Genomic DNA, 15,955 nt, shown 5'->3' on the forward strand with positions numbered 1-15,955 from the left:
TCATCTCCGGTGTGAGAGCAAACACCGTCCCCATGTGGTCTCTGTAGCTTGCGGCACACCTCTGACAAGGCCTCTCAGGCCCCTCTGAGCCTTGGTGAGAAGGGCACCCTGGGTGACACAGTGCGAGGCCCCTTCTCCTGAGGTGAGGACCCAGTGCCTAGAGGGGACACAGCGCTGGCCCCGTGGCCCCAGCAGCTCAGCCCCCTCCTGTCCAGGGTCTTGTGCGAGCTGTTTCCAGTCCATTGTGAAAAGGGAAGACAGTCTGCCCTGATGCTTCCCCGACCATTTCTGGAGAAAGACCATAAATAAGATTTGACGTTAGAGCAGAACAATCTCACGAGGTGACACCTCATTGCTCCTGCTGAACGCTCCGAGGACCAATCACTGTGCTGGGAGGCTCCACCTTCCTGGAGGTTTGATGACTTGCATTAGCTTAGAGGGGTGCAGTGAGAGGCAAGGCTAGTGTGTCCTGGAAGAAGCAAGATGACACGTGTCCGTTTGTGTGCTGGTGAGATGCCTGGACAAGAGCCTCTGGGGCCTGTGCATTTTGAGTGCAGGGGACACCTGCTGACCATCTAGTATCTCCCATGCGTGTCTGATATTCAGTCATGTGATTGACAGCCAAGCAATTTTCACCATGTGTGGGCAAGGCTAGAATCAAATCTTGCATATCTGATTTCAAGAAAAACACACTCGAGTTTTGAACACTAAGAGTTTGATAAGCCATTTTTTGGAAAGAGATTGTCCTATTGTTCTAATAATGGATGGGGATCAGAGAGAGCTGCTCTGGACGAATCCCCTGGCATCCAGGCTGGGTCTGACTTGTGCTGGCCTTTTGTCCATAGCAGAGGGTACAGTCAGGGGCAACCACTGCCACCACCAAGTGACCCGGCTTGCAAGGTCCCTCTTCTGGAAGAGTGTTAAACCCCAGATGGGAATATTTCAGTCCCGTTATGACTTGGCCACAGAAAATGACCACATAGGCATTTATTTTTTTGACATGAAAAGATGTTAATAAAGCTAATTGATTAAAGCAGGATGTAAACAGTAGATATAATCCCATTTTTTTAGGAAAAACAAAATCCTGCACACACGCATTTATTTATGTACATATAAACTTACAAGGGAAGATATCTTTGGTGATCCTTAGAGTGATGGGGTTTGATATAATTTTTTTAACATTTTGCTTTGTGCTTATCTTAATGTTCCCTAATTTTCCCCCATGGCTGTTGTCTTACTTTTTTCATACAAAATAACAAAGAGGAGAGGACAGGCACAGATGCTGCCCCTGCTCACACATGTGTGGAAGGGCAGGTGCCCTGTTCCTGCAGGCCAGAGCTGCCAGGATCGGTCAACGTGTAAAGCTCGCCACCAGGCAGAGATGAAGCAGCTGATAGAGAAATGAATTTCATTTCTGGAGTGTCTCCGCAGCTTTGTGCGGGCGGATGAGCCGTGTGGGGTCCGGTCAGGATCCAGCAGGCGCCGGATATTAGCTGCTTGGGTGCAGGCCACAGGGCTTCATTTCATCTCCTCTAATCACCATGGTGGTGTCTACAATTATTAGTTTTTCTAACATTTGACTGATATCAGTACTGATACGATGTCCGTTTCATAAATTTACAGGCGTTGCTTTCTTGCCAGCCAGTATCTCTTATCTCATTGGAACCAATATTTTTGGGATCCTCGCACACAAAATGGGGAGGTAAGAGGAAATGAAAACAACACTCACTCTGTTATCATAATGCCGTTCTTAAAAAAAATGTCTCTGGCTTTTTACCGTAGCTATTACAAGTAATGGTTTTGATTTCCATTGAAAATTTGGACTGGGGGAAGAAAAACGAACAGTCATTCATTGATGGTGCTTTTTTGTTTTTTGATAGGTGGCTGTGTGCTCTTCTGGGAATGATAATTGTTGGAGTCAGCATTTTATGTGTGAGTAAAAGACGACATTTAACAAGTGGAAACAGTCTGCAAATAAAACTTTTGCTTTAGGCAAGAATCACCAAGAAATATTTTACAGCAGTTTGAAGTTTATTGATATTGGGTTCTATTATATTTTCCATTGTCTTCTAATTTTTTATCATAAAAATTTTGGACAAGAGTCTCCAAGGGATATAGTTCCATCTTATGTCAGTTGGAAGCTATTTAGAATGTTTTATTACATAATTTATATTTCACACTTCACTTTCCCTCCCATCATCTTAAACATTACAATATCTTCAACTCTTTAGGATGACTACCCTTAAACAATAGCAAGATCTTTTTCTAGAATAAAACATCTTCTTCCAGTGGCCAATATCTCCTCCAAACAAGGCCCTTGGTTCCTCGTCAGAAATGGAGTGTGGACTAGGCTGATGTTTCACATCTGGCAGTTGACCAGGTTTTTGTGGTGGTCCCAGAATCTATTTCAGCTTCAGCTTTTAAAGATTTGGTGGGTCCAGCACTCCCCAAACCGCGTCCTCCTTTCTCCTGTTTCCTTCAGAAGGGAACACGCAAACCCGGCTGGAGAAAACCTATTTTTAAGACTTCCCAAGATGATTTAGAGTTGGAGATCATGTTATTATAGTATAATGTTTATTTCCTCTTACAGGTTCCTTTTGCAAAAAACATTTATGGACTCATAGCTCCCAACTTCGGAGTTGGTTTTGCAATTGGTAAGTCACAGGAGCCTTGTGCCTAAATTTAAAACTTTGTTTTCCCCACTACTAAGAATTCCTGTTACTTGGGAAAACCGTAGTTACTCAACCTAAAATTTCTAGAAGCTTGATAGGAGGCTGTGGGCAGCTGATCTATCCAGTAGATCGCCCACAGAAAAATACCTGCTTCCATGCACTAGTCATTTGTTTCCCGAAACCAGTATTTTTAAAAGCCTGATATTTACAGAAGCGAGCTGGTGCTCCACTGCCGTGCTTGGGCAAACAAGAGAATCCGTCACTCAGAGCACTTTGTTTGGGCTCAGATCTGTGAACAGACCTCAGATGAGACTGGGGTACAAAGGCTTCACGTGTAGTTTTTATAAGGTTTGGGACAGAAAAGGTGGACTTATGTCTCAAAGACCACCTGTGCTGCAGGAATTATCACGGGCAAAGGAGACACATCTTTATAATGTAAGGAACTATAATACGTTAGGAAAAGTCTTGTTAATATTTTGGATGAATAGAATATGTTTGTTTCTCATGTATAACATACAGATTGATCATGATAAAAGTAAATGCTGAGTTTATCCCAAGGTAAAGGCAGGAGTTTAATCTTTGCATGGGAAGAGAGGGAGGGAGGGATGGAGGGATGGATGGATGGAGGGAGGGAGGAAGGGAGGAAAGGAAGAAGGGCCTTTGCTGACCTTGGGACCAGGGTATGTTTCCTTGGTGTATATACGTGGTCTCTCACTGCACCTTCGTAGCATCAGTCGCAATTGTAATTCATTTTTCAACCCTTTGCTTGACGTCCAATTCCTATGTTCATATGACCCTGTGTCATGTTAGGTGATCAGCAAATACTAGTAGAATGAAACAGATTTCCCTTGTCCTCTTGCCCTGGTGCTGGTGGAGGTGAGGGAAGTACCATTTGAGTGCTCACAGACGCTGTCTCATTGTAGCCGGTCGTTACCATCTCTGTTGGATAGACAGGAAACCAGTGGTCAGAGAGATAAGGTGTGACCGTGCTCAGCCAGGGATTGGAACCCAGAACTCGGAACATGTGCTTTTTCTTTATGCTTCCTGTCCCCAACTATCCAAGAGACCAGAGATTCTAATACTGGTCTGGTGGTGGTGGTGGTGGTGGTAGGATTTGTTATTTTTTTCCCCCTCAAATGAGCAAACTTCTTTCGATTTCAGTTTCCCGAGGAGGGCCAGATGGTCCCTCAGATGCCTTCATGTTCTGGTTCTTTCTGATCCTCCCTACTAGTGTGAGGCCAAGGTGTGCATGGGGAGGCGACTGGGCGAGGCATGTGGGCATGCCCACTTGTGAGGGCAAGGAAGCAGGCGAGGGGGCCATGCAGCCAGCAACCCACTGGACCTGAAGAATGCAGGTGAATCACCAGAGGACTGGGTGCCCTCCACCAGTAGACGGGCCATCCAGACAGTGGAGGACAAGATGAGGCAAGGCAGAGAACAGGCAGATGGTGGCCTGGGTTCCAGTCCCAGCCTCCGCTACCTTCAGTCGGTCCTGAGCGAACAGTGTGCTGTAGGGAGCTGGCCTCAAGAATCGCAGGTGGTGAAGACAAAAGGGGAAGGGGATGTGAGGTTAGGACACAGTCCTGACATTCAGCCCATTTTTGGTTTCCATCAGTTTTCTATAGACTGTGTTCCCTGACTGTCCACAGGTATGGTGGATTCGTCAATGATGCCCATCATGGGCTACCTGGTCGACCTGCGGCACGTGTCCGTCTACGGGAGTGTGTACGCCATTGCAGATGTGGCATTTTGTATGGGATATGCTATAGGTAAGGTCACTGGCTTTTCCAAACAACCTTTGATCTCAGTGCATGATAGATAATGCCTACTGAAAATTATTTAAACCTTTGCATCGTTCTGGGTACAAGACATTTTTACAGAGAACTTTATCTAATTCTCTGTTTCCTGAAAGGTCCTTCCGCTGGTGGAGCTATTGCAAAGGCAATTGGATTTCCGTGGCTCATGACAATTATTGGAATAATTGATATTCTTTTTGCTCCTCTCTGCTTTTTTCTTCGAAGTCCACCTGCCAAGGAAGAAAAAATGGTAAGAAAATTTGAGGATGCGTTGAAGTGTTTCTTGGTCATTTTAGCATGGTCTTCTGCATGGCTGCTTCATGGCTTCATTCTAAAATACATGTCTGCTCCTTTTGGACAGAACTCGCCAAACATAAGTGGTAAGAGTTCCTTTTTAGTTTATACCACACAGGGCAGCAATTTCTTTGACTATGTCAAGATTATGCTTATAAATTTGAAGAAAGAAATTGTTTTTGTACATAGATTAGCAGTCAGTAAGCTCTTTTGTCAACCAAATAGAAACATCGGATAGTTCAATTTATTTTTCTGTGGTTCTTTACATTCTTGAACATAATTTTTTTGTTTGCCTCCTAGGCTTATTCCTAAGATTAACCGTTTGTGGTGCTGTTTGCTTTTCTCCTAACCCTACAGCTTTCTGTAATAGTGTCCTAGTCCTTGCTGCGTAAGGCTCTGGAGGTGGTTTTAGTGTAGGTTACAGACCCTTATGGAAAAATATTGTCTCTGCATCTTTGGGCACATGTGAGCACGCTTAACCTTGAAATTCATAATTTTATTACCAAAGTCATAGCTATAGGCAAGACAGAGTCTAAAGTGTTCCTCTTCTGAACAAGTTCAAACCTATCAATTCTGAATTTGCATTTTGAAATGTGTCAGTCACTTTAACCTTTCTGGCAGTGGTGTCGCTGATGTTTTAAACATCAAATGGTGATAGGTACTCGTCCAACTAAAAGAAAGAATGAGAGAAACAAGGAGAGAGGAGATGGCACTTTTGGTTTATGAATGAATATGAGGTTTTCACTTGTGATGTTTTCCTGGGAGCACAGCAGAAGTTTCTTCTGATGGTTGAACTGAAATCGGTCTTAATGCTTTCGCATTTCTTGAACTGCCCTTGTATGATTTCCCCCAAATAGTGGGTTTAAAGACAGAACAGATCCTAAAGTTAGGTTATATACAGCCTTTAATTTGGGGGGCATTTGTTGTATTCATCAATTCATTCATTACATTTAAAAATATATTCCACACTGTGTCCTTTATTATGTGGCATTTAAAGGATGATTTTGAATTACCCAAGACCCACTTGATTCAAAGAACAGACGTGGAAGGTGCTGTGGAAATATTCTGATGGCAGCCACCCTTTCTTCCTGCCTCTTGCTTAGATGCTTCTCCAGCTCTGAACATCTGTAGCCCTTTATTGTGCATCTCTTAGGGAACTTATGTGATGTTTTCCAGCCCGGTTGTTTAAGGTTGTTTTTCCATCTTTGTTTGACCCCAGCAGTGCCTTGCCCAAATCAGGGGCAGAAAATTCTCAGTGCAACAACTGACAACTGTCATTCTGTTGCCACCGTATCAGTGTGATTAAGGTTAATCACGTACAAATGCTTCTGTCACCCAGGAGACTGTTGAAGACTCTGGGGGACATAGTGACTGGCTAGCACGGGCCCTGGAGCAGGTTTGTCACATGGGGAAATGGTAGCAGCCACCTCATAGGGTTGTTGTGGGGATTACATGAATGAACCCCAACAGAGTGCTTAGCCCATTTCTGGCACTCAGTAATGTGTTCAGTAAGAGTGTTATGCTTTCCAACATGCCCCACTCTTCTTTCTTGCTTGTACTTAACTCTGACTCTGACCCTGTCTGTCAGCCCAGCAGTGCCCCCATCCCCTCCCTTTCTTCCGTGAGGTGAGAGCTTCCTTCTGCTTTTGCTATTCAGGCCCCAGAACAGCTGAATGGGTTTCTCTCACCAAGGCAGCAGACGTTAGTGGCTGTTGTGTTATCTGTTTGTTCCCAGCAGCACGATGGCTTATCTGAGGTATTGGAGGAAATGGGTGAGATCAGAGGATGGGAGAGGGTGGGTGAGGGGTACACTGCCCAGCCAGTTACTGCTCTGTGACCCACAAAATGATGGCAGCGGCTGGGAGGCTGGCCTCAGCACCGCTTCTCTTTCCACATTTAAACCAATGTTTTAGTTCATCGAAGAAGCAAAATGCTGAAGGAAGTGGAAGAGAGAATCCTGAAAGGCAAAACAACAAAAATTACAGGCTTCCAGAAAGCCGCTTTCCTTGTAAAATGTCAGACTCCTTCATAAGTGCCGAGCAAGATGAATCATTAAAAACTGGAGAAAACGCGCATCTCACTGCTCGTGACTGATGCCCTCTGCCCGCCGTTGAAGGCAACATTTGAGGGTGACGGCCGACAGCTGCTGCCAACTCATTGTGCAAGCAGAGCAGGAAGAAACTGGTGGCAGCCGATAGCACCTAATGATAAGGGGGGCTGAGAGCAAGACAGTGCGTGCCACGGAGGGGAGAGAATTGATTACGGCCCATTTGCGGAAATCCAATACAGACCAGTGTCAGTGCTGGGGACCAGCGTTATCAAATGTAAGGGGATGTGAGAGCTGGAATAAAGTGTTCAGATCTGAGCAAATAATCCCGTCATTAGGCAGCGTTCTGATGCTATGGTGTGCACCTAAGCTGTTTTATATCGAAAGGTCTAATGCTATTTTCGTGGATCCCAATTCATAAACCAGTTTGTGAGCACTTGGAGTTTTCTTCCATTTGTTTACAGGATTTATGGTTTTTCTGTTTTTTGTTTTTTGTTTTTTTAAAATTAGTGTTGAGTTATCAATTCAGGTGGAGGGAAAAAAAACCCCTCAGGTGTTACTCAAGCATCTCAGCAAGTATAAGAAATAGCAACCCTGTCATTTGAGGAGAACTGTGCTCCAGTTGTGAGAGAATTAACATGGCAGCTTGTGGTGCTCAGAACACCCAGTTGAGGATGGCTGTGTTCTGCTATGGATTTTTTTTTTCAGGTTGAAGAATTATTTTTAAAGATAGGGCATATTTCTTACATCTTAACTCTTGAAGTTTCTGATTGTTTCCCAGACAGGAAGTAGGTGGTTTGAGGACGGCAGCTTTGTTTTCCTGGGTGGCTCTGAGCTCTCTGAGGGTCCTTCCAGCCGTTGCCTCGATGCCATGAGTCGGGCAAGGATGGGGCAGCCGGAAGCTAAGGAGACTGCGTATTATAACCTAGTTAAAGAAAGGTGTCCCTTTGCAGGGCAGCCGTAATGGCTGCAAAACCATCACTATGTTTTTTTTATTTTTTATTTTTTAGATGTGGTAGGAAAAACTTCTCTAGGATGCAGGCCTGGTGTTTTTCCAAGTCTTGAGGACTCTTACATTTAATGCTTTTACTGTTTCACTCTCCCAGCTTTGTATTCGTGTTACTTTTACACTGTGTTTGGTCTAACGTGTTTTTACCACTCTGGAGTACGGCGGGGACTAGGGCTCAACTCTCTGTAACGGGGCTTTGCCCTGAATCCCAGCAGCCTCTGCCTTCCTGTTTGCTCTTCAGTGGAGTCACATCCACCTTTCTCCCCACGGCAGTGCTCAGAGTGCTGGCTGAATTGACCAGGCTGCTCACAGCCGCTCTGTGGGGTCCCTCACGCACTTGACTTACCCCCGACCCTGTCCATGCCCCTCTTTTCATGGTGCTTTTGGAATAGTACATGCCATCTGGCTTATTGAAGCTTGTATAACTTTCTTACCAAGCAAAACCGTCGCACAAATACATCGTTCAAACCAAGTTCAGAAGCCAGTAAGCTAGGTTTTAACAGCCGGAGACGACATTTCAAGGAAGACGACTTCTTTACCTGAAATAGGCTGTGTAACAAGTGCGGTTTGGCTGACTTGATCAATTCTGACCATTTCAATCTGTGTGATGTCAAGTAACGGGTCTGATTGAACTTCTTCCCTGGCAATGCAGTTTGTGCACCCCGTGCGAGGCCCTGGGCGTCCTTAAGAAGTCTGCGTATGTGTGCAGTCAGGTCTGACGTTGGTGAAGTAAGAGGTGAAGGCATGATGGCCATCCTTTCCAAGGCGACCTCGCTGCCTGTGGGACGAGGGTCACGGCCCCATGCCTGGCACCCAAGGCCCTGCAGTCTGGCCCCGATCGGGCTTTCCAGTTAATGTCCCTCTGTGGTTCATCATCAAATCTCTATAGTGACAGGGTGGTTTATTTAGTGTCCCTGTTTTACTTAATGTCCCGTTTGGTAAATAGTCCATGCTGTGCCCATTCCCTCATGGTGCAAATTCTTTTCATCGGTTAAGGTTCAACTTGAACCTCATCTCTTCTGTACAGCCTCCCCTGAGCACTTACCCAGTGAGCCCCCGTGGAGCTTGGCATGCCTCGTGCAGTGAGGTCACCAGGTTGCTGGCATGGGACCTTCGGGGCGCTGACATATGTACTGAGAAGGTCCCCACGAAGCTGTTGTCAGCTGTGACTCTGCCATAGCCCCAGATGCTGCCACGTAACTAGGGCAGTGTTTTTGCAGCACGTCGACACCCCTCTCGTGAGGACAGGGACCTGGAATTTCATCTTTAACCTGCCTTCCCTCAAGTGATTCTTGGGCACACTTCTTTGAGGATCATTGATCTGGGGAGATGAGGCCTTGAGCTCTTTGGGGGTTAAGCCTTTTGTGGTCCTCGTATACAGTGTCTGTAGCCTCAATTACTTATTTTTAGAAATTGAGCTCTTTATTAAATATATGTATCAATTGACTTGGAAAGAAGCATAAAAAAAATGGGAGTTAAATTTGCAGCTGACAGTTCGAGCTGGCAGCCTTCGAGGGGCAGGGAAGTGCTTATCTTAACATGACACACAGGCAGATCACTTTAGAATTTCTTGAGAAATGATAAATGGGTTAAACACTGAGTGAAGTCACAGCAGCTTATCAAATCTGTGGGACAAGCACTGGGGGAGGACTCGCCGACAAACACCAAGGAAGGCTGCAGTAGGCCAGTACAAGATCAATTTAAATCCACATAAATGTTTCCATTTAGATTTTCAGACTGCACAAACAGGTATTGGGGGAATAGTTCATGTGGCAGAAAACTCCAAAAGGCGTAACCTGATGAGAGAATTCTTTAGTTGTCCTCAGTGTCCCCCTGCCGTCCTTGGCACTGACTGTACCGTGGGGTGCCGCCCAGGAGCAGACTTTGTCGGATGGCTGCCTGGGCTCACCTGTCTGCGCCCCCTTCTAGCTGTATGTCCCTCGGTTGTTGTTTAACCTCTGTGCCCACAAGGAGGGTTAGCAGCCTACCACATAGGGGTTACTGTTGAGGTATCGCACTGAAAATGCTCAGCATGATCAACGTCAGCTATGGTATCTGACTTCACGCTTGGTTTGTACACTTACAGGAGGAATAATGACTTGAGGGCTGATCAGTGGACTTTTGTTTAATTTCCAGTAACAATATGGGAGTGCACAAGATTTTTATGTTCATAAAAGGAATGTATTTTTTAATTTTTTAAATCATACATTTGAGCAAGAGGAGGGCTGCCAGGAATTGGGGACAGACGCTCTGGAAGTGCCCTTTAGGAAGATAAGGGCCCTGCGCTATTGGTCTAGGGAAATTTATGGGGATATGGCAATGGTCTCAAAATCCTGTAAAGGCAGAGTCTGTAAAGATGGCTGTTGCCAGAACCGGACCCATAAACGGAAACGATGGAGACAGGTTCAGGGACATTTCTAACAGGAGCGCTCGCCTCATGAAGGAGAGAGCATGTCTTTACTAAGATGTTGCCATAGTGATGTTTGTGAACAGAAGCCGGATTGGGTGACCTCCAAGAACCGCTGCCCGCAATTCCAAGATTCTAACTCTTCCTAAACCTAATCTGCATATGCCCTTCTTCATAGCTTGTGGGCTCCCTGGAATCGATGTAGGGCCCCTGGCAGGTATAATGAAAATACTGGGGAGACTGCTGCTTCGGGGTCCTATTGCCTGAAATTTTCACTGAGTGTAGAACTCCAGGTTTTCTGGGCCAGGCACCTGGCAGTTGCCCCATACGACTGGTTAATACTATACATATAGCTTTCAAACTAGTAATCCTTAAAAACGGTAGGTTAAAACCATGTTATCTTTATGAAACAGGAAGTTAATATATCTGTACTTTGCTCTCTTTTAGGCTATTCTCATGGATCACAACTGCCCTATTAAAACAAAAATGTACACTCAGAATAATGTCAAGTCGTATCCGTTAGGTGATGAAGAATCTGAAAGTGACTGAGACCCTCAAAAGTCATCCAAGTATTTAATTGTATAAAAGTGTTTCCAGTGAAATGACTCATCCAGAACTGTCTTAGTCATTACCATTCATCCCTGATGAAAGAGTAAAACAACCAAAGGTTATTATTTCTTTTCCGTGGTTATGGTCGATTGCCAACAGCCTTATAAAAAGAAAAAGCAGCTTTTCTAGGCGTTTGTATAAAGTGTTGAAAACTTTATTTTATGTATTTGATTTTATTAAATATACAATATATTTTGACGAAACAGATATAGTGTAAATCTATATTTGAATCCAAATCAAATAATTTTTTAACTTACATTCACAAACACTTGGGCAAAAAAATCTTATATTTTTTCTGAGTATTGGTAATGAGTGTTTAAAACTAAAGCACACATTATCTCTGAGACACTTCTAACCGTAAGTAACTAGAAGGAAGTCTGAAAAACAGTATCAAGTGACAGCATGTGTTATGTAGTGACACTGAGCATTGAGTTATTCAGCTTGTAATTGTTATCAGTATATTTGAGTTAAAAGCTAGCTATCTCAAATGCAGAGGACAAGAACTTGAGTCAGTTCTCTTTTGGATTTATCCATAACTCTTAGCTGGCATTAATTATCTGTATGTTATCATCTACCTGGAAACAGATGGTTGTAAATTATTTACATGTCGTGTGGTTGGCAGCAAACATTAAAGCCAGTAAGGGGAAAATAGTAATATGTTCTGAAAGCCAAGAAAAACATCCAAATGTATAGTTATGAACAAGTAGAAGTTTTCCCTTTAAGATGTATACTTGATTTCTTACTGGATGAAAGAAAATTGAGGAGAGATGTACCTTATACTATCAAGGTTGTTTAAGTACAGTAGGGTGTATCAATATCTAGTTCAAGTTTTAGAAATTCAGAAGGCTACTAACTGGTATGACATGAAAAAAAATCAGGCTATAATATCCTTGACCTGTTTGGAGGTCATCCAAGTGTTTTCTAGGGATTAATTTTGAGTTGTCTGAAAACTATTATTTTCTAGACTTCTGAAAGTTGTTCACATCAGTGTGACAAATTTTAAATGAAGATAAAGAAGGAATGAAATTCTCTTGCATCACATTAGGAAAACAGGTAAAAATAATAGGGTGGTCAGGACACACCCCCTTTCACAGGCAAAAAAACCCAAACATCCAAAAACATCTGTTTTACTGTATCATCTAGTGCTGTGTAGTCATTTTTCTAAGCATGACGTTGATGTGCCTTTTCAGTGTAACAGCAAATAGTTAGTGAACATTGTCAGTTTCCATCAGGTTTTGTGTAAGATGTGACTCGAGTGTGAAGATAGTGCGAAATGTCTCAAATAATACCTGTTAATTCTGTAGTCCTGTAATTGTAAACAAAAATGACCTAATGTCAGTTAAGTTAAAATTGTGTTTCTGTTAACTTGGACAACAAAAAAGCAAATTTCAAAAAAGCAAAGAACTTGAGAATGAGGGTTCTTCAACCATTTATTTAAATTCTCTAGGAAAGTTAGCTAATACTTCATTTCCGTTTGTGCTTTATGAAGCTTTTCTGTGGGGCTTTGAATGACGTGAGGTCTGGTGGTCAAGGGCAGTGTGTTGGAGTGCGCTGCCTACTCACGGATCTGCATTAGGCAACTTACCCAAGTCCGCTGCCACAGGGGGAGGGCTGTGGAGGTGCTCTCTGCTTCCACAGGGGAGAGCTTAGAAAAGAATGTGCTACAAATCTACTCTTACACGGTCTGCGGTTCCTCCTGCCCTAATCCCATACAATTTATCCCTATTTTATTTTTGCCTTTAATGATTCAGTCTTTTCAAGAACGACTGGCAAAGGCATGCCTGCTACTGATCCCTAGAGATAACCAAAGATATGTTGAGTGTTTCAGACTGTTTTGGGAGCAAAAGGCATCAGTCGTATCTGAGCGGGGGGGAAAAATGTAAGGTCTTTTATATGACTAAATATTCTGGGGTTAGCAAGACTGAAAAGAGAGAGTTTTTATTTTTAATGTGTGTCAGAACACAGGACATACATCGCTCTGAACAGTTCCTTTTTGAGCAGGGGTGGTTTTTATGTTTATACCTGGCATACAGATACAGAAACCTTAATGAGGTAGCAATGAGTATTCACTTCTTTCTTTGGACTGCTAAGTGTATGTGTACATCGTTTTAGCTAGTTTACTTAATAAACCTTCTGAACATTACTGCGCCTGTTTGTATTCCTTTATAAATCAGACATTATCATTGGAATCAAATACATAAGAAGGTATTGTTTTGATTGTGGATATTTAATTAAAAACTGTTCTCTGCTTGCAGGCCTCAGGTAAAATCTACTCCAGGTTAGTTTAAACCATACATTTTGGCTTTGAAACGTATTTTAAATTGAAATATGTAACTAGTCACATGTTGTCAATGTGGAAAAACTCAGTAAGTTATTCTTGCATCTCTAAAGCTGTATTATTTTCCTGATTGCTGTGAGCAAACATATCTGATGCAAATGACTATGCAGCCATTTGACGCAGTGGGCCCCTGTGCCCCTGGAAGCCCGTAAACCTTAGGGTGTATGTGTGTGCACCTTTTAGGGGTGAGAGGCCAGAGTTTACTCAGATCTTAAAGGGGATCCATGGCTTTAAAAGGATTTGGGCAACCTCCCCGCCCCCTTTTTAAAAAGCTCCTCTCTCAATTCAGAAAAAAAGACAATACATTTTTAAATTAACGTGATTTTATGTACTTTTAGGGGGTCTTAAGATTTTATCATCTTAATATTAGTAAGAGCCAAATATTTTCAAACTGTCTTTCAAAAATTTCAGATATACTTAAATTTGGAACTTGATAGTAGTACCCTCAAAATTTTACCTTGTGTTTTCTTTTTTCAAAATCACAAATGGCCACATAGTATTCAACTAGTCCTGATATTGAAGAATATAAGGCTTGACATAAAAAATGTAGCATATTAATTCTGATTCCAGAAACTGCTAAAATGTTGCTCAGCTTGGCTGTCTAACCCGACCATCAAATACCAATGTAACAATATACTTTAAATAGTCTATTTAGTAATCACAGCAGCAAATCCATAGAGCTGGTATTTCAAAGCTTACACAACAGTAAAATCAAAATTTAATGCTTTTAGACAATTTTCAAAATAGCAATTTTGTTTACCAAAAATGGACTTTGTTAACTGCATGGCCAATTATACCAGGCAATAATCCCACAGATACGTAGCCGTCACCTTTTTCAGATGTTATCAAATGAAGATATTCTGGTTTTCTGTGGTAGTTTTTATTTATTATTTTTTAGCTATTGATAACATAGCATGGCAGCAAGATTACATCAGTAATGTAATAGAATACAACCATTGTCATTGAAGCCTTAGACCTTACCATTCCCCCTAGGCTATTTGGACTGCTCCCCCTGCACTAAAGTACAACTGCGATGCCTCTACTGCTTCTCCCAATATATATAAAAATATTGCACTACATTAAAGGTACATTTTACAAATATAATTAGCAGCATTACTGAGCTTTCCATAACTGTGGTTCTACAGAGTTAAATACTTTTAAAACATGAGTAGGTTTTTATGAAACCAAAGTTTTGCGTTATTTCTACAGCTCTTTCAAATGCATGTTTCAGCGGCATGCCTGGATGTCTGTGGTCCACAACCACCAGCCACTTACAGACACCCCACCTTCCAGGTTATCAATGGTAAGTTACTTTTTATAATAAGATGAAAGTTGGTTATTACATTGGGCCTATTGTTCCAAGCATACGTTACAGAACATTTTAGCGTTCAGAGAATTTTGTGTATAAAGGTTTCTATAGCAGTGTTCTTCTAAAACGCAAGCATGCTTAAATAAACAAAAAAGGGGGGGTATACACAGATATATTTTTGTTATAAACTTGGCCATGAAAGTATTTAGTTTCCTAATATTTACTTAATAAAATACCAAAAATGAGAATTGGCTATTGGTTTTAAAAGTGGAATAGCTTTTCTACCCTCGAAAATGTTCTCATCACCCATGTATGTCAGATCTTTTATTTGAATAGCTTTTTACTATTCAGACACTTTTGCGGTTATGCTGTAGTTTCCCTCACAATGATCCTGTGAGGTACAGAGTAAACCTTGCTTATTCCTACTTGAGAGCCGGGGATTCTGAGGCACAGAGCCCTTTTGTGTCTGCCTGTGGTTATACAGTTCTTTCAGGGCCAGTGAAAAAGCTTGAACTTAAAACTCTTGTATGACATCCAGGGCTACAGACGTGGGCCTGAACCCTTACTATCGTTCATACTCTGCCTTTTCCTATCAGCCACACAAAGTGTCCTATCCAGTTTTAAATTCATGTCCCTTTCACTATACATCAATTATAGTAGTTACCTACAAAAGGAAAAAACATATACATATCTATGTGACAGGCATATGAAAGGCCCAAACCTTTATGGTATACCAACAGAGGTCATGCTCCCACGGTTTCCCACAGTCACGAGTTACTGGGGGCCACACAACGGACCAAGTATCAGAGTAGATCTCCAGGTTCAGAGAACTGGTCCCAATTCCTACGTACCTACACTGTCTTTTTATTATTTGATTTTCGTTTGTTTTTAATGAATTAAGAGTCTGAACTACAGAAGCATCCAGAGTGATCACCATTCCTTTAAGCCTGTGGGATGTCAGACAAAGCAATTCAACTACTTTGCATGATTCCTCTCCTTCATGAACATGTTTCTAAAACAAAACAGCCCAAACCAGTTACCAACATGGTCATTTTAAGAACAGTCCTCTGAAACTTGAAATATCCGTGTACATGCTTTATTTCCCATGGGAGAACTGAAGCCGAAAAAGAATCATAAATGTTTAGAACTTCCATTTAAAAGGAAAGCAACATTTTGAAAGATGATAAACCTATTGGTTCCTGTTTTTCAGTAATCTCATTATCCTCTCTACAAAATTCTTTACCAACTGTATTCTATACTTATTCCTTATTACATTTTGTTTTTCAATGCAAGCTCTTCACATTTATCACTATATTCTTCCTATATTTCAACTGCATAAAAACTTTAGAAATAAAATTCACAAAAGCTTAGAAAGCAAGCCATAGAAGTAAAAATTTTTTTACTAAATCAGAATAACTGACTAAAGCCGCAGTATCTGCTTTCATGTTACATTTGGCAAAAAAACAAAAAGCAC

General features: G+C 42.1%; 2 protein-coding genes across 3 annotated transcripts in view; one reads left to right on the forward strand and one right to left on the reverse strand.

Annotated features, from left to right (window-relative positions):
- Positions 1-15,603, forward strand: part of SLC18A2 (solute carrier family 18 member A2) — a 32,305-nt gene extending 16,702 nt beyond the window's left edge. For both annotated transcript variants that reach the window (XM_019643009.1, XM_019643010.1), the window contains 6 exons: positions 1,624-1,702; positions 1,881-1,932; positions 2,591-2,654; positions 4,322-4,441; positions 4,585-4,718; positions 10,673-15,603. In XM_019643009.1, coding sequence (XP_019498554.1) covers positions 1,624-1,702; positions 1,881-1,932; positions 2,591-2,654; positions 4,322-4,441; positions 4,585-4,718; positions 10,673-10,774 — 551 coding nt within the window. In that variant the 3' untranslated portion in view covers positions 10,775-15,603. The remainder of the gene's footprint in view (positions 1-1,623; positions 1,703-1,880; positions 1,933-2,590; positions 2,655-4,321; positions 4,442-4,584; positions 4,719-10,672) is intronic.
- The window catches only part of PDZD8 (PDZ domain containing 8), a 64,204-nt gene continuing 60,805 nt past the window's right edge, over positions 12,557-15,955 (reverse strand). The window contains exon 6 of the mRNA XM_019642910.1: positions 12,557-12,628. Within this exon, the coding sequence (XP_019498455.1) occupies positions 12,557-12,628 (72 nt within the window). The remainder of the gene's footprint in view (positions 12,629-15,955) is intronic.

This window comes from Hipposideros armiger, unplaced genomic scaffold (assembly GCF_001890085.2).
Source record: "Hipposideros armiger isolate ML-2016 unplaced genomic scaffold, ASM189008v1 scaffold_74, whole genome shotgun sequence".
NCBI classification, from domain to species: domain Eukaryota; kingdom Metazoa; phylum Chordata; class Mammalia; order Chiroptera; family Hipposideridae; genus Hipposideros; species Hipposideros armiger.